Source organism: Acanthochromis polyacanthus, chromosome 7 (genome assembly GCF_021347895.1).
Source record: "Acanthochromis polyacanthus isolate Apoly-LR-REF ecotype Palm Island chromosome 7, KAUST_Apoly_ChrSc, whole genome shotgun sequence".
Lineage (NCBI taxonomy): Eukaryota > Metazoa > Chordata > Actinopteri > Pomacentridae > Acanthochromis > Acanthochromis polyacanthus.
In genome coordinates, this window is record NC_067119.1 from 26,577,639 (window position 1) to 26,595,160 (window position 17,522).

The following is a 17,522-nucleotide window of genomic DNA, read 5'->3' on the forward strand; positions in this document are numbered from 1 at the left end:
TCTAATCCATGAGGAAATTCATGTTTCATCGAGTCAGATAATTATCTACATCTGAGGTCCTGTAACAAAATTAAAACACTGAAAATTTGATTTTGTATGTAGTGACAGGCTCGACTTAACCCTCGTGTCATCTTGCAGGTCAAAATTGACCCATTTTAAAGTTTGAAAAAAAATTTTTTTAAATTATTTTTACAGTGAAACCACATTTTCAACATTTTTTTGTGGAAAAAAATCTTTAAAATGTTTCTTAAGAACATTCACCAAAAAAACGACCGTTTTACTGGTATATATGTAATTAGATATTTTTAGGAATTTTTTTGGAAGATTTTTACTCATTTTTTTAAAACATTTACAAAAATTTTCTGGCCAAATTTGGGGGATTTTTTGTAAAATAAAACTTTAAAGGGAAACTTTTGAGGAATTATTGGGATTTTCTTCCTGAAGGTTTTACAAATTTTCAGAAATTTGGGGAATTGTTTTGCTGAATTTTTGGATTTTTTTCAGACAAGGAAACAAGATTTTTTGGTGCCTGTAAATGAAGACGATAGGAGCGTAAACAAAAAAGTTCAGTTATTTCTGAAGATAAACGTGAAGAAGCAAACTGGAAAAATAGATCTATAGAGGACATATTTAACTTATTCTGACTTATTCTGGTTTCGTGGTTAGATTTCGTCAGTCGTGACGCCCCTCAAAGGACGTGTGGTTAGCTCTAGAGTAGTAAAACAATATCACAGCCATCAATTATGCGAATCTGATACCAGGGGTATCAACCTACTAGTTTTATTAGCGTCTGAATGTAACCGATAACTGACTATCAGAACCAAATAAATTCAGTACGGTTCAAAAAACATTTTGGCAACTTTTTTTTTCATAAATAACTTTTTATGTAACTGTAAATCTTAAAATAAAATGCAAAACTTTGAATATTTTTTAAATGTTCGGTTTTTTAAAAATCCATCTGCACCGAATGAAACGACAAGTTATCTATTGCAGGTAAAAGTTAAGTGCAAAAGGAGCAAAACAGCTAGATACATATGGATACACACACTAGTTTCGCGCGCCTCCAGATTACGTCCTACTCCATCATCACGTCCCAGCCAATCACAAGTGATCAATGATTTATGGGTAACATAGTTAAACTCAAAACACAGATTTGTAACAGACTGTATATATAAAATTTTTACAAATTGTTGTGGATTTTAATAGAAATAAAATGATACTGTCGGTCAGATGTGTAATAAACATTTGTTCCTTAATGCAACATGTTGATATTATATGTTATTTTATACTTAGAAATATATATTTTATTTCATGAGTGATATCAAGTGTGGACTGGGAAAAAAAATGGCACAATGCAGTCCCGGTCTATACAGTCTCCACACCCTTTTAAAAAGCACTGTATACAAGCCAGTAGAGCACAGGCGTAAACTAACCGTGACATCACCCGTTGGTTTCAACGCCGAGAAAATGAAGCCCGGATTTACTCTAAAAGTAAAGGAGGCATGGAGGTTCTAAGTTTTGAAATGTTGAACAACACCTTCAAAGTGCAGTGGTTAGCAAACATGATCAAAGAGAGAGACAGTATTTGGAATATTTTTCCTAAATCTGTATTTAATGATGTTGGTGGAATCCATTTTTTATTGAAATGTAACTACAAAATAGAAAAACTACCGGTTAAATTGTCAAATTTTCATAAACAAGCTTTACTTGCCTGGAAAATGATTTATAAGCACAGCTTCTCTCCAACTAATCTCTACATTTGGAACAATGAAAATATTCTCTATAAAAATAAGTCGTTATTTTACAGGAAGTGGTTTGATCTTATGATCTTATATGTTAAACAGCTTGTTAATGATGAAAGACAATTACTTTCATACCAAGAATTTTTGAATAAATTTCAGTTACCAGTCCCACCAAAAGAATACGCAGTAGTGTTTGATGCTGTACCAGGGGGTGTGCTGCAGCTTATTAGAAGCGTAGGATGGTTGGCGAGAAGTTTTGTTTAAATAATAAAGTCAAAGAAGTTTCATTCAAGATACTACATAAGATTTATCCAACACAAAAAATACTGGCAAGATTCAATATTGATATTGATGTGTTATGCAAATTTTGTGGGAATGAAGAGGAAACAATTCATCATTTGTTTTATCAATGTGAATTTTCAAAAGCATTCTGGACCGATGTAGAGCATTATATAAGGACAATAACAGGACAAGTAATTCTTCTGCAAGAAAGGGACATTGTTATTTATTTTGAAGAAAACTTAGATAAGGATACAGTCTTTTTGGTACAACTAATCCTGATGCTTGGGAAATTTCACATTCATAAGAAAAAATGGACAGATGCCAAACCAAATGCTGATCTCTTTGTTTTGGAACTGCTGCAATACGTTGCTACAATTAAAGACTGTAAAAATAAGTAAGCTGTCAGAACAAACCGTGTGCTTCAAAATTTCAATATTTATCCCAGCTGAATATCTTCACTCTCACCGGTAAACCCTGGTAGTAGTACTAATTGTTATAATATTCTGCTCCTACATTGGTGGTTTTCTTTTTTGATTTGTTCAGCTTTTTTCTGTTTGTTTGTTTGTTTTGTTTTGTTTTGTTTTTTTGGGGGGGAGGGGGTGATTGTGGATGTTTGTTTCTCTGTATGTATATATACTGTATATATGCTCTGTATTTGAGGTAATAACAATTAAAAAAAAAAAGTAATCAAAGAGAAAAACTCGAAGCTTAAAAAAAAAAAAAAATGAAGCCCGGATTTTGCTACTACCTGGTCGCTGTTTTGGATTTTTTGGAGCCAGTGACGTAAAAAGCGTCATCAAACAGACTGGACCGGAGAGCAACTAGGGGCAGGATTGGCTGAGGACTCTCTTATCCCGCCCACAATTTACCACAGAGGCTTCTGTTGCTGTCTATCAAGTATAGCCACGCCCCCTTGCTCCGCCAACTTTAACGATTTATTTAAAATTCAGTATTGATTTAGTTTAAGATCGGCCACCTGATCTCTCCTTTTGACCATAAAAACTAACGGGAAAAAAATCCTGAGCTGTAGAAAATCAGTCTATCAAATTTAATTTTTTCCAAAAATGAATTGGGATCTATGGAGAAAAAGCTTTTTGGAGCCAACCCTAGCGGACGGCGTGATATTGCAAGTTTTTGACACTTCCGGGTTGGCTTCAATTCTGGAGCCAGATGCTACGTCCACTATATATACAGTCTATGGTAGAGCATAGGTCGGCAATTAGCGGCCACATGTGGCCCGCAAGCAAAAACATCTGGCCCGTGAGATTGTTTGAACTAGAGAATGAAAATAACTAAATAAATTATACTTTTTAAAAATCGGACTGACAGTCTCAAAAAGCTCTTTATTTGGAAACTTCATTTTTCAGAACAGAAACATTTCAATCTATCTAAATTCTTATTTGTGATACGAGGGTGAATAAGTGCATCAGCGAGGTGCGTGGACGCTCAACATGCAAAAACAAAATGTCAGCGGGCAGCGCATGGTGCTGAAATTCCAATAGTCTCTAGAACACAAGTTGTCACTCAAACAATGGACATAGGCGTCATATTATTATGAAAATTAAAACACTTCTTTCAAACAGGCCAGACATCAAACATAGGTGTAGGAACAGAAATTAGCACGAGTTTCAAACATAACGTGCGTGTTATTTAGGCCTTTATATGACTGTGATGGCACAACAAATATAAACCGATAACAATGCATTGCACTGTCGCAAGCAAATCAGAGCAAAAAGGCAACATGGCTGCAAAAAGGCTGAATCCACTCGACCGTGGGCTGCCGGGCTCGGCCCGGAAACGACAGAGCAGACATGCTTACAGTTGCCCTGAATTATGTCCAGCCACATTCATTGAAAATACAGTTCATGTTAAGGGGTGGAGCAAACTTGTCTTTGAACTTGTTCCCCTTGAATACCTTACAAGTGTATTACATGCAAAGAAAGACCAGTTTTATAAAGTCTGGCGGCCTTATTTGGATTACGTTGGACCTGACCTGTCTGCCATTATTGTTAAAGGAGTCCCTTGAATCTGTATCTCGACCAGGTATGAGTGTATAATTGTTGCTGCCTGGACCTGTGTAGCTAATTGATTTCACCTGAGCTGCTTGTTCTGTTTTGTTTCTGTTTTCTGTTGTGATTTATTTGTTGCTGTGTAAACCTGTTGACTTATTAAGTCATTTCTGTTTGTTGTTGTTTTTTGTTTGTTTGTTTGTTTGTTTCTTTTTCTGTAAGAAAATCCAATAAACATAATGGACAAAAAAAAATACAGTTCAGATTTCAGACACAATAACTACTCATCTAGTGTGAAAAGTGGCATTTCCCGCTGGTCACTATTTTCTGGATATCTGGTGAAATAGACGTCACTTTAATCTTCAGGCAGTTCTCGAGGTTTTGGTTAGTCAGTCTATTTCTCTGGTGCGTCTTTATTGCATTCATTGCTGAGAAGGACGACTCGCACATGTAGGTGGAAGGGAACTTGAAATCCTTCCCATCAAAATATCTCAAATAGATGCACAACTGGGCTACATCCGAGTTGTCAGTGCTCTCATCAATGGCTAAGGAAAAGTAGTTTGCGTGACTGACACCGTCAATAATTACACCCTGCACCGCATCAGACAGCGCTTCTATGCGGCGGGCAGCTGACCTGGCAGAGAGCGACATCGGTTTCACTGACTGGATCACACCATCCATGGACTTGTTGGCATCACGTTCCTCCAAAACTGTCACCATCATCTCCTTGAAGACCCCTGCGTCAGTGAATGGCTTGTTGTGCTTTGCGAGCACCCAGGACGCTTTTAGAGATGAGCTAATTACCTTCTGTTGGGATGTGAGCACCAAGATCCTGTTGCTGTGTCCATAAGCACTTTTCAGGGCTTGGATCTTGCGCTTTCGTGCCTCTGTCTTCTGAGGGAACGCAACCTTGAAGTTAGCATGCTTCGTTTCGTGGTGCCGTCTAATATTGTATACTTTGCATACCGAGACAACTTTGTTACAGATCAGGCAGGTGGACTTTGCCTTAATAAAACTGGCCAGGATAAATGCATAGTTCTCTGTCCATTCGTCATAGAAGATCCTGTTTTCACTGCTAACTTTTCTCTTTAGATTTCTTGATAGTGCCATTTTTTCCAAAGCTAATAGCAACATGTGGAAATGTGTGTGTGGGGTGGTTGTTGTTGTTTTTTAACAAACGTGCAGATAATTAATAGTGCCCCCAATGGCCAGTCAGCAAATTTAACCTACATCAGCCTGCTTGAATGTCTCAGTATGTCTGTTGTGTCATTTCACGAGCACCTATCATTTTCATCCTCCCCTATTAATTCAATAAATTAACCATTGTTTTGGTTGTGGCTCGCCATGTAATGGCTTGCAAAAAATCTGGCCCGAGGCCAAACTTAATTGCCGACCCCTGTCCTAGAACATACTGTATATCGTGAGTTAGTCTGTCTCCATGGAAAAAGGTGAGTCACAGTCTTACATCAGGCATCAGTAGGTGTTGCACAGCATCTCCAGTGGAGCATGTTGGTTTATTTGAACGATTTTCCAATCCCGATATTTCCCTAAGAAATGTGAGTCACAGAATGAAACATCATGTCTACATAGAAGATGTAGAGCCGAACTGATTCGTCCTCTTTCATTAGCAGATGATGTCGGTGCAATTAACTGTTTCTTTGGATTGTTTTTTGTGAAGCCTAAGCGGAAGAACATCAGCAAAACTGTAGCAAAAAATCTGCCGCAGTTGCCATCAGTTGTTGGGTTTTCATCAATGTTCTGGTCACTTTAAGGAAGCATCATGAATATTTTGCTGCTTGTCATGTTTAGGAAAATATATCTTCTGTTGAAAAGTAAATGTAGCCAAGAAAAGATCCATCAGCTTCTGAGATGTGCAGATCTACTCACTGGACTTACTGTTTATATGACTCATCTACTATACATGTCACCAGTGGTGTGCACAGACATTCTGGAGGGGCAGGTGCTCAGTGGGGAAAAAAGGGCACCTTGTGCAGCATGTAAAACCACTGGCTGCCTTAATATAACAGTGTAAGATTTGAAAAAAAAATCAGGAACATGTTTTCTGTAATGACATTTATTTTAACATCGGTCAATAAAACATTGTACCGTAACATTGTAAATGACATGTAGCTCCCTTTCTTTGTCTCTCTTGATCCTTCCCCTTCTGGAAATGCTGCCATTGGTAAATTAAAAGAGATCGACAACATCAAGACTTTTCCGTTCAGAAAGGGGTATTGGAAAAAAAACAAAAAACAAGTGGTTATTTGATTTATGCTAAACTATGATTTTTTCCCCCCACATTTTGGATGATATATTGAACTATATGCACATATATAACACAACCCAGACAATATTCCAGCCGAAATATGAGGGCTTTCTAACACGGGCAGTTGGCTAATTTAGGCACGGTTGTTAAGTGCTGCATGACAGGCTACTTCAAAACAGAGACAAATAAATGCATCGTGTGGCAACTGAGGCTTATGAACAATACACTTGATTAATTTACACTTGATTAATTTACCTGTTACCTGGTTGGTGTCTATAGTCAGTGTGGAGATGCTTGTGGACTGTGCAGCTGCTTCCACGTGTGTCTGCTCCTCCTGTTCACGTTACGAGATGGGGCATGGCACGGGTCGTGTGTGTGTGCATCTGTGTGTGAGTTTAACGTTTAATTTAAAAAAAAATGTTGAGATGCAGAGGGCACCTGCTCGATCCTGAGGGCAATGGACAGGTGCTCTAGCACCACCTGGTGTCTATCTGTGCACGCCACTGTCATGTCACCATGAACGATCAAATTCACACAAGAAGCCGTTTGCTGTTTAACTAAACCATATATTTTATTTATTAGCATATACTTATTACTTTTAACAGGTATTTATCTTAATACAGAGGTGTATGTTGTATAACAGTACCAACTTTCTGTCTTACTTTTCCATCCTTAAAGTTTCCTCTCACTTGGTCGACATGCGCATGACATGTTTGACCATGTTTCCAATGCCATCAAATATATAGTGGTAGTGATAGTCTGTCTCCCACATGAAGGACGGAGTGCTCACCACTTTGTTCTTCTCGTCCACATAGGCTTCGTAAAAAACAGAGTTAAGTACAAAACAGGAGTTATTTCTGAATAATGACAAAATACACAGATATCGTGAACAGAAGCCTCTGAAAGGATATATATGGCTCGCGGCCATGGTGGCGAGCACCCATGCTCTTCACAGCCTGGACCAGGCTTGTGTGTGGCCAGTTGCCCCAGCGAGTGCTTTCGTCCCGCTCATAGCCCATAGTCACCTCGATGTTGGGCAGCACACGGCAGGCCAACAGGGGAGCCATGCTAGCCAATCTGAAACAGGAGCAGGCAGTCAGGGGAAGCTTTTATTAGACTAAGACTGAGAGACTGATCTCCCAGCATCCAGCAGTGGTTCCATACTGACTGACAAGTGTCTATGATGATTTGTCATCACAGTAAACCCCCAGAGGAGCATGCCATCGGTTCTTTGGTAGGACAAGATCTCTTTCATTCTGAGAAACAGTACATCAGTATTCAAAAATCTCTTGAACATAGCAGGTTCAGACAGCTTCCTGGAAGAGGATAAAATGTAAATTCCTGCTAACAATATACCTCAAGGGGATTCTAGTGGGAGCTCTGACTCCATCTGTGGTGAACTGGAATCGGATAACTCCTTAGTAACACGCAAGTTCCTGAAAACATGACGTGACTTCTGTTTCTGCAGGACAACATAGTCAAGGAGTTGGCAAAGTGAACGTGATGCAACAAACGCTTCAAAACAAACCAGAGACAGAAAACAGATATTAATTTATGGAGAATTTTCAATTGCGCTGCTCATAACTTCAAGATTAAGAGAAAGAAATACTTCATTCCATAGCTCACTGCGCATTGACGTCCATTCTATAGTCTTTTTTGTTTTGTTGTCTGTTGTGTGGTTTTATAGTGTGGTGTAATTGTGTACCACTGTGGTGTACTGATGACTTTAGGACAAATTGCCCCACAGGGATAATACAGATTACTTTAATAACAGGAAATGTGGGAGAGAGAGCAGAGGAATGACATGCAGAAAATTATCAGGAATCAAACCCAGTGGATAAAAAATCATCACCAAACAGTCAGCTGTGTGTTCTATAAATGCAACAAATCTGGGTGGTAAATATTGCCCATTAAACACTCTACTGCAGTTCATATTCCAGTAACAAGTCTCCCTTATATTTCACACGAAACAGTCCACTAATGCTAGACAGTAGATCTGTGTCCAAAACATGCAGACATGTAGTAAGCTCAGTTCAATGACTTCTCATGAAAAAAATGTGCTGCATTTCAAATCAAGTCTCTTCACTGAGCATGTTTCAGAAAAAAAATCCTATTTCTGTTTTCACCAACACCTTTCCAACATCACACAGACACACAGTGATCCCGTCTGTTAGCCAACACACCTTGATGTTGCAGTGGATCTTAAATTAGGCCTTTTCAACTCCATAAAAATGATTTCAGGAAAAGTCAACAATGTGAAGCCAGTAGATAAAAACATTAAAGAATCAAATTTTAGAAGCTTTTATTTTGAGGTTAAGGTGCATCCAGTTGATTTGCATTTTGTCTTTTACACTCAGCTGCAGCTGGAAGGTTTGAACTGTTGAGGAGATGCAGAGAAGTGAAGTGATCATCTTGCCATCAGGGGCTGATTCTAAATTTATACATTAATCATTTTTAGGCAGATCAATTTCAAATTTCAAGACATCAATTGCAGCTCCGACAACACAACACAATGAAGAGGGTGTATCTGAACACAGCGAGGCTTCAGTCTGCAACAGTAACATGTGATCACTGAGACTTCTAAATCACACAGAAAAGCCCAGTTTACTCATCTTTATTATGCCCTTTGTTATTACTGGTAGCAGGTAAGATTCTAACCATTTTTATAGCTTTATTTTTTTTTTTGAACACTTGATTGTGAAGTGTTTTTTTCATAAAAAGTTTTGACACCATGTTTTGGTGTGAACATGTCAACTAGGCTAGCAAAACAAGAATTTTAATTATTGTTCCTCCCAAAACAGACAACAAGTGAGTAATTTGATCAAATATAAACAACTGGGAAAAAAAGAAGGGAATAAATGTTTGAGACACACAGTATACTTTCTGCCAGTGTCAACTGCAAAACTATCAAACTTGCTGCTCACTTCAGCAGCATTTGAAACAAATATCCTCAGGATGCTAAATCCAGTTTGAAATTCTTGATGTGTGTGTTGACAGACCTCATGAAATGTATGAGTAGATCCACTCAGCGTGGATCTAACTTTCTCTAGTTCCAAACACTGCTTTTGATCACTAATCCAGTGAGTACAAGAGGGCAGTGTTTCATCCTTTCACTTAAGGAGAATTAATTTTTCTAACAATCAGAGATACACAGGAAACAGAATTTGATTTATGTTTTGCGATGTTGTCTTCATCAGCAGCAGCTCTACATACTGCTGTAACAAGTGAGTGATTGAAGGGATCTCAAAAACCTTTGATAGGGTTTGGGATGCGTCTCCCCAGAACTTAGACAGTAAGCAAGTATCAAGTCCACAATGTGTGTATAAGAGTCTCTGTTTGATTCTTTTTGCATGAACTACACATGAGATTCACATTAGAATAACTCTTGGATAGTTGTCTTTAGTATAATGAAGCTTTAGGAATCCACGTCAAGGGAAATAAATGAGGTTTGGATCCTATTTAGATCTGAATCCCATGTTTCCTCATGCAGTTTCAAGCTAAGATCCTCTTCCCAGAAGCCTTTAATTACAGATAAAGACAGGCATTTCAGACGAGAAAATGTGAGTAACCACATCCTTTCCAAGTGGATTTACGGCCAGGATGTTGTCTAACATTGTTGTACTTGGTAGATGAGGGAAACGGGCCAAATTAGTTCATGTAAAGCTTCTAACCTACGAAGATCAAAAAAATAAATCAAGAAAGGTTGTGACATTATATTTCTGTTTCAACTGGGTGACAGAAGTGAAAGTTCCATAGATGTTTAGCAGATTTAACACCTTTTGTCTCCCAGATTTTAAAGCGCTGCAGTGACAGAGGGAAAGAATGGTTTTGAGTTAACGCTGTTCATTGAGTTTCTTTCCTAAAGTGTTTCCAGATTCTGAGGGAATTTTCAAGTATTGGGTTAATATTATATGAAGATAGTTCCACAGGTAGCGGACATGTCAGGAGAGCAGGTAGAGAAGACATTTTATAAGACGGGTCTTCAGGATTCAGACAGAATGTTTTTTGTTTATATTACTGGGTTTTTCAAAATAATATAGTATGAATATTAGCTGCACAACAGAAGTATTCAACGTTTGTTAAAGCCATCCCTTCTAATTGCCTTGTCCTGCACACAAAAGCCTTTGAATTCAAAATAAAACTGTTTTCATTTTTCAAATAAAAACAGATTCAATGACTTAAAGTATAAACAGGAATTAGTGACAAAAGGAGAGGATTACTCTCTCTTGGATTGAAGCCAAAAGTCAACATGCGTAAAACGCTGCGTTGCCACGGTGACATGCTTCATCCTCTTCCTCCTCCTACTCACTTTCCAAGTCCACTCTTTAATTCCTGAAATCCTGCACCTGTGTCACCTCAATCCTGCCATCCTGCACCTGTCCACCAGGTGTCCTCACCTGACCCCAACATCTGTCGGCACAGCTGCTGTTCAGCACCTCAGCCTGTGCAAACACAGACTGCTATAGTAACCAGAGGTTCAGAAACCTCCTATCAGCCTCCGTGTTAAAGCGTTCATTCTGTCCTTTTGCTTCAGGATTTAAATGTCCTGGACGGCTTCAAGCTGCCACTTGAAAGCTTAACACTGTTTTTGCTGCACCTGCTGTCTGCTGTGATCAGTCAGAGCCAGTGTGGAGACTTTCACCAGACAGCGTCTTAAATCAAGAAAGGGTTTTTTTTTCTCAAACCGCTCATAAAGCACTTTAACTTTATTTAATTCGACTTTTTGAATATTTCTGTGAACAGACTGAAGTGTAGTATGACGTTTTAACATATGTGACTGCCTGTTTCATATAATGCTGTTGTTGTAGAATATAAATCAAATTCCCACATGTTACCAAAAGGATGCTGAGAAAATTTAGACTTTGTTCACAGGAATAAACTACAGGTTGAAAACATTCAACACTATGCTAACTATATGGAAGCAAATAAAAATGATATCATACTGCTACTAACTACCAGTGCTGGAATGTAACTAAGTACATTTATTCAAATATTGCACTAAAGTTCAAATTTGAATGACCCAAACTTTACTTGAGGCTCTATTTTTGTCATGACACATTTTTCACCTCTTCTCTATGACATCTGAGGTCAAATATTGTACTGTCTCACTACATTCATTTGACTGCTGCTGTTACTTCAAGTATTTATGCACACAAAACATAAAGAACTTGTCAAATATGATGTTTTGTTATAAATTAGACTGTCAAACTGTTTAAACAAGTCTAAATGAAACAATTAGTATCTTAATCAGTTATTCAGAAAACCATTTCCCAACTCTTTAAAAAGTTTACCCGTGAAAACATCTCATGGCTTCATCTTCAAATGTAAAGATTTGCTGTTATTTCTTTTAATGATTTTAATGTATTTTTAAAATAATTTTGACATTTATCTATCTATTTTAAAAAAAACACTGACTGATTAACGGGCAAAACAATCAACAGAACAATACATTATGAAAAAACAGCTGAAAATTAGCTCCACCTCAACCATCTACATCAGTAAAGTCAAAAGCAACAATAATCTACTTGATGTAAGACGGGTCATTTTTCTGCATTGAAGACTTTTAACACTTTAAATACATTTCACTGATTATGCATATATACTTTTACTTAAGTAACATTGTAAATGTAGGACTTTTACTTGTAGCAGAGTATTTTTACATTGTGGCATTACTACTTTTATTTAAGCAAAGAATCGGAATACGTCCTCCACCACAGCTAACTAAATACTAACGATGTCTGCAACATATCAATCAATAGACAAAGAAATATTTCATTTCTATTTAGCTGCATCAAAAAACAGCAAAATATTTTAAAATACCTGAATTTTTACAGCTACTACAATGTTGATTAATAATTGTGTCTTTATCTAGTTTAATCAATGTAATAAGTGCAGTAAAAAGCAGCGAAAATCTGCAATTTGGCCTCATGTGCGGATTTAAAAAGTGGATTTGAAGTGATTGTTCAGTTGTACATAATTATAGAGTACTTTTATATTAACAGAATGAAAGTTGAATAAATCATACATACCCAATAGGTTTGCGTGAACGATGGAAGTCCTTAAGCACCCTCTCCACGTCATTGTGCAGCTTGCAGTCTTTGCCATCCTTCAAAAACGAGGACCTGCGGAGTTATAAGCTCATATTACTGCTCCATTTTTGCCACAGCAGCCTGAACTGAAATTCACCTCAGCTGTCACTTCATGCTTCATTATTCCTCACAGGTTCTTGGTGACTCCGTGACCTCCAGGGAAGATGACGGCATCAAAGGTGTTGACGTCCAGCTTGGACAGGTCCTGCATTTGTGTCATTCCCTGGCCGTGACTGAAGCGAGCCGCCTCCATCATCATGTTCCTGTGAAGCGGTCAGAAATCATCACAAATACCAGCTTGCGGATACTGCTCGTGGTACAGTGTTTCCTAACAAGCCCACCTGTTCTCCCCGGTGGCAGGTTGCTTTCTCATGTGCTCCATCACATGCATCTGTTGCTGGTTGGGAGCAAACATCTGGAAGCGAGCGCCGTTGCGGCTCAGGTGGTACATGGTGCTGAGGGCAGAGTCGTGAATTACCTCACAAGCTCATGGTGATACGTCAGTGCAGTGATGTGAAATTCCTGACCTCAGCAGGTCTACTGATACTCACTAAACCCCCTCGTGGACATCAGTGCCGTCCCACCATCCGCATCCTGAGAAAACCTGGAATGCATCGATTCACAAATCCCAGTCATCCCCACGCTCATTTGTACCACTATCCCCCATCCCGTATTGATGTGTCTCACTTACCACTGCAACATTGGTGTTCCCCCAGTTGCCATGGTCACCGTGGTGAACAAAGCAGGCGGGCGGGCGAAACAGAACGGCCAGCGTTTGTTTTGACAGCAGAGTCCTGGTAGCCAGCATGATTTAGCTTCAATCTCACTGTTTCAGGAGTAAAATATGTGAGCAGCAGAGCCTGTAATGACTTCAGGTGGTGATCTCTCTGAGGCTGTCCCTATTTATACGGCCAGAGTGCAGCCAAGTGACGTTGCAGCGTAAACTGTGCTTTCTGAGAAGATTGACTAACCTATTCCCCTCTTGAACACTCTTCCCTATTAATACCTTGTTTATTCATCTGATTAACTTAAGTCAGTTGGCTGAAGAGGGAGACCACAGCTTTGGAGAGGAATCTAAACAAGTAGTGCTCTGACCCATAGAATATCCTAACCTTTTTAGAACTTAACCCTTTGTGTGGTGCAGAGATGAAGAAAACTTGCAGAAATAATAGTTTTATATGTTACAACGGCGGTTGATTGATTTGTTACTTTTGCACAACATTCTGCATCTGCGCACAGCTTTAAGTAATGCTTCTTACTTTATTTTTTTAATCAGGTAGCAGTATATGCAACACATTTACTCAGCGCAAGGTATACTGTACGCCCTTTAAAGTCCATTAGGTTGTAAGGCTCTTACTGTCTGTAATGCCATGTTGTGTCTACGATCTCCAGACAGTAAAACCCTCAAATACCCAGCCCACGAAGGAAACGTCAAACTCAATGTACTGCAGAATCAGAATCACAGCTCTAACAGTTATTTCAGGATTGGTGAAAAATCTGCGATTCAACGTCAAGTTAGAGATGACAAACAGCAGGCAAAATATGGCATTTACTTTATTATGACCACTTTTTTTTATGTATAAACGATCAATATTTACATACTGGTGATGAAAGTGACAGCTCGAGGAACAAATTGCAGAAAAAAATGGAACAACAGAACAGAACAATATACAGCCGACTAGAAATCACATCAGTCACAATTTCAAGCCTCGGATGGCGCCTTATGTGAAATGTTCTCATAAGAGCCTGACTCAAGGTTTAACATCTGCACACAAAAGAACTCATGCATAGGGAAAAACATACTGAAACCGTCACACAATGGGAATCTCAAAGTACAAATAATGCTTCTTTAGGAACTCAAATACAAGAAACGTGAAGTCCGTTATTAAATGTCACTCTTACTGTGAAACATACAAACGTGTTTCTCCATCGACAACCCGGGCGCTCGCACTCAACTCACAACAAATGCCACAATCCTTTTAAAACCACAAAGACCTGTGCCACGCTTACGACAATTCTCTTGTTATTTCAAGTGAACAAAGACTATACCAGTGATAGATGGGTAACGAAGCAAAAGGAACACAAAAAGAACAGCAAAGACAATAAATAAGGTCCATTTGATGCTTTGTATATATAAAATAAATGTCTAAAACAATCTTGTCAGTGTATTTCTGCATCTATGGTGTATCAGTAAAAGAAAATCATACACATGGCAAGCACGTCAAATTAAATCGAATCGCTGCTTAACAAAGCTACATCCACGTCCAATCAAGCGCAACACAATTGCTGACAGCCCTGCTTCAATAATGGGCATCGATCAGGCTGTGGCTGCCTCACAAACTGCTTGTGATGAGCCGTGTTGAGCACTCCTTGCAGTTTAGTTTTCTTTACATGTAAGGACCAAATCCTAAAAGCCATTTACATGCAAATCACTAACCACTTCAGTGGCGAAAGTAAGAATTATCTCCTAAATTTCTGTCACCACCAAAGAAAGCTTTCATGCACCCAAGCACTGTCATTCAAGGAATCTGCGCACGAACTGTGCACGCGCCGTGTTCGTCGCGAAGAGTATTTGCAAAGATATCCGTTTGATAAAGAGAGGGGTTTTGCTCATCAAGCTAATAGCTGTGCTGAGAGAGAGAGAAACGTGTTAGCAAGGCCAGTCTGGCGGCATTAGGGCGTGTAGGCAGGCGGTGGCTGAAACTGATTTGCAATGTCATAATCGGCAGGAAAAGTTTCACTGCTGTCCTCCATCTCCGAGAGCAGCTCTAGGGCCTGCTCCTCCTCCTCAGTGGGGTAATGGCGCAAGAGGTTTGCAGCCGTGGCGAGGATAGACGCTCCGCCCGCGCCAGCCACCAGGTAGAAGCTGATGGCAAACGTGACATATATGAGGGACCCATGGTACTTTTTGTGTTGCTGCTGTAGAGACAGGATCAGCTCCGAGGCCCAGTAGCAAAACCCTATGACTGTGGCACACTGCAACACTGATGGAAGACAGAGATCAGAACGGTTAGTAGGCAAAAACAAAAGTCTTATGGAAATTATACAAAAATTAAATTCACATAAAGCAAGTGTCCACTACAGCTATTTTATATAAGCCTTATGTAGGCATGCTTATGTGACAAATGCCTTCCAAAGGCAAGAGCCAAAGGTATACAGTCTCACTAAACCTTAGAGTAAAAGTTTGCCTATAATACCCATCTCAGCAAAAGGGATAGAGGTACGGTTCAGCCTTTTCTAAAATGTTTTGTCTAACTGTCCCACTCACTAGGTGCTCCAAGGCTTCCAAAGATTATCTGCATGAGCCTTGAAGTGACAAGATAAGGCCTAAAGGTCGTGTTGGCCTCCTGGTGCAAACAAGAATTGATGAGAGACAAACCTCCACATCACTGAGCACACAGTGAATGCATGAAATATGACAAAGAACAACAGAGAAAGCAGAAAACTAGTAAACAATGGAATTTTCGCCACAAAAAGCATTTGAAAAAAGGCTAATACCTGTAAGAATATGTGCAAAAGCATATCTGCGTGTGATCTTGAGGGCTGGGTGCTTGGGTCCAAACACATCCAAGAGGAAAGCAGTCAGACTGCAGAGGATGCCCAGGAAACAGAAGGCAGCGATTACCCTCAGCAGCAAGATGGTCTGCGGGTTCACACAGTAATCTGGTGGAGACAGAGACATCACAAAGTATTACAAGTCAGCTACTGGAGTAATCTCTGCTGGGGGTTTTAATGGATTTGTGCTGGTCCTCACCATCCAGAAGCTTAGGGTCAATGTACCCCAGGACGTGTGCCACCCCCAGCTCTTGCCTCGGACAGGTGCCTCCATGGACACGGAGCCAGGCGGGTTCAGCCAGAGCCGTACACAGCGCTGTGATGGACAGAGCTCCGGGCAGAGCCGACACCAGGCTGCGCTCCGGCTGTTTGGGCAGGGAGGTGCCCCCTCTCCTCCTCCGGCCTCCAGGAACAGTAGAACCCGGCGGGGCATACATGGTCACCCGATGTCCTTATTGTGTGTTGCAGTGTTGCTTTATTGTCAGTCTGTCGGACAGCACTCCGGTAATAAGATCAGCCAGCTGACTGACCAAAATAACAATCTTTAGCCGGTACAGCGGACGTTACCTGGGTGGTGAACGGATGACAGCGGTCCTGACGCTTTGTTCACAGTGGTATCCAATGTTTCCCAACGCCGTCCGGCCTTAAAAGTAGCTGCTTGATAAAAACAGGATGAGCAATGACTGACGGGAACACAATAGACAGATGGCCTTCAGGCCTGCTAGCTCTGTTGTTAGCGGGAGAAGCTAAGTGAAACTAAACGTCAAATGTCGCCGAATCTTCGAAAAAAATAAACTTAATAGAAATAAATTAGATAACATTAACTTATTAACTAATCTATTTTGCCAGAGTAATATAAATTACTATCAATTTGGTACAGAAAAACAAAGACAAAACAAAACAAAAGACAGCTTACGCTGGCTTCCCCTAAAACATTGACTTCCTCGTTCACATCATTCTTCTTCGTGGCTTCTGTTGGAGCGGTGAGCAGCACGCCACCTAGTGGAGACTCATCAGACACACTTAAACCACAGACGAGGAGAAATGTTAAAATACGTTAACACCATGACGTTATTATTATTATGTGATACCATTATACAATAGCTATATTGCTAGTTTTTAAACCACATAAATAAAGGTGGAGGGGGTTAACTTAGTTTTGCTTCTGCCCATTTTCAACATTTTATGGGCAAAACAATCTTTTAATGCTGATTACCTGATGCTAGTTTTGATCTGGGCATACCTGGTTTACCATGTACATGAGAAATACAGTCCTGATAATCTCTCATCGTGGTTCTTGAACAGCTCCTCATAGACTAGATGCAGCTCTTGTATAGGCACAAGTTTCTCTGTCCTAACCTCTGTAGAAAAGTAAAGTTTGCATTCTGCAAATCACAAAAATGCATTATCACAGTATTTAGTGTTGATGGAAGATGTTATTGACAAGAAAATATTTCTGCATTTAAGATAAGACTCATTAGCTGTAGAAGCATTTTGTGGCTGTCAGTTTCAATGAACATGCAGCTACCTTTCCAAACGTCTTTGAACCCTGATCATTTTTTAAATGCAGAGACTTGAA

General features: G+C 39.6%; 2 protein-coding genes across 3 annotated transcripts; both read right to left on the bottom strand.

The window, feature by feature from the left end:
• Window positions 1-6,844: 6,844 nt before the first annotated feature.
• Window positions 6,845-13,480, bottom strand: gatd3l (glutamine amidotransferase class 1 domain containing 3, like). Its single transcript, XM_022202668.2, has 7 exons — window positions 13,080-13,480; window positions 12,940-12,992; window positions 12,730-12,843; window positions 12,520-12,651; window positions 12,329-12,421; window positions 7,211-7,376; window positions 6,845-7,119 (listed from the first exon to the last, which is right to left on the bottom strand). Exons 1-7 carry the CDS (start codon window positions 13,194-13,196, stop codon window positions 6,985-6,987), a joined length of 810 nt encoding a protein of 269 aa, XP_022058360.1. The 5' UTR covers window positions 13,197-13,480; the 3' UTR covers window positions 6,845-6,984.
• A 449-nt stretch (window positions 13,481-13,929) lies between these two features.
• Window positions 13,930-16,940, bottom strand: tmem127 (transmembrane protein 127). 2 transcript variants are annotated; one of them, XM_051950944.1, is made up of 4 exons: window positions 16,860-16,940; window positions 16,143-16,597; window positions 15,887-16,051; window positions 13,930-15,372 (listed from the first exon to the last, which is right to left on the bottom strand). In XM_051950944.1, exons 2-4 carry the CDS (start codon window positions 16,378-16,380, stop codon window positions 15,062-15,064), a joined length of 714 nt encoding a protein of 237 aa, XP_051806904.1. In that variant the 5' UTR covers window positions 16,381-16,597; window positions 16,860-16,940; the 3' UTR covers window positions 13,930-15,061. The 2 variants fall into 2 exon arrangements, with proteins under 2 accessions (XP_051806904.1, XP_051806903.1); XM_051950943.1 differs by having other exon boundaries at window positions 16,143-16,907.
• Window positions 16,941-17,522: the final 582 nt, after the last annotated feature.

Coding starts and splice junctions, on each gene's coding strand:
- tmem127 (XM_051950944.1), bottom strand. CDS start 16,380: ATGTATGCCCCGCCGGGTTCTACTGTTCCTGGAGGCCGGAGGAGGAGA. Junction 16,052..16,142: donor TGACCCTAAGCTTCTGGATG/GTGAGGACCAGC, acceptor TGTCTCCACCAG/ATTACTGTGTGAACCCGCAG. Junction 15,373..15,886: donor TTTTGCACATATTCTTACAG/GTATTAGCCTTT, acceptor GTCTTCCATCAG/TGTTGCAGTGTGCCACAGTC.
- gatd3l (XM_022202668.2), bottom strand. CDS start 13,196: ATGCTGGCTACCAGGACTCTGCTGTCAAAACAAACGCTGGCCGTTCTG. Junction 12,844..12,939: donor GATGTCCACGAGGGGGTTTA/GTGAGTATCAGT, acceptor CTCTGCCCTCAG/CACCATGTACCACCTGAGCC. Junction 12,422..12,519: donor CACGGAGTCACCAAGAACCT/GTGAGGAATAAT, acceptor ATAACTCCGCAG/GTCCTCGTTTTTGAAGGATG.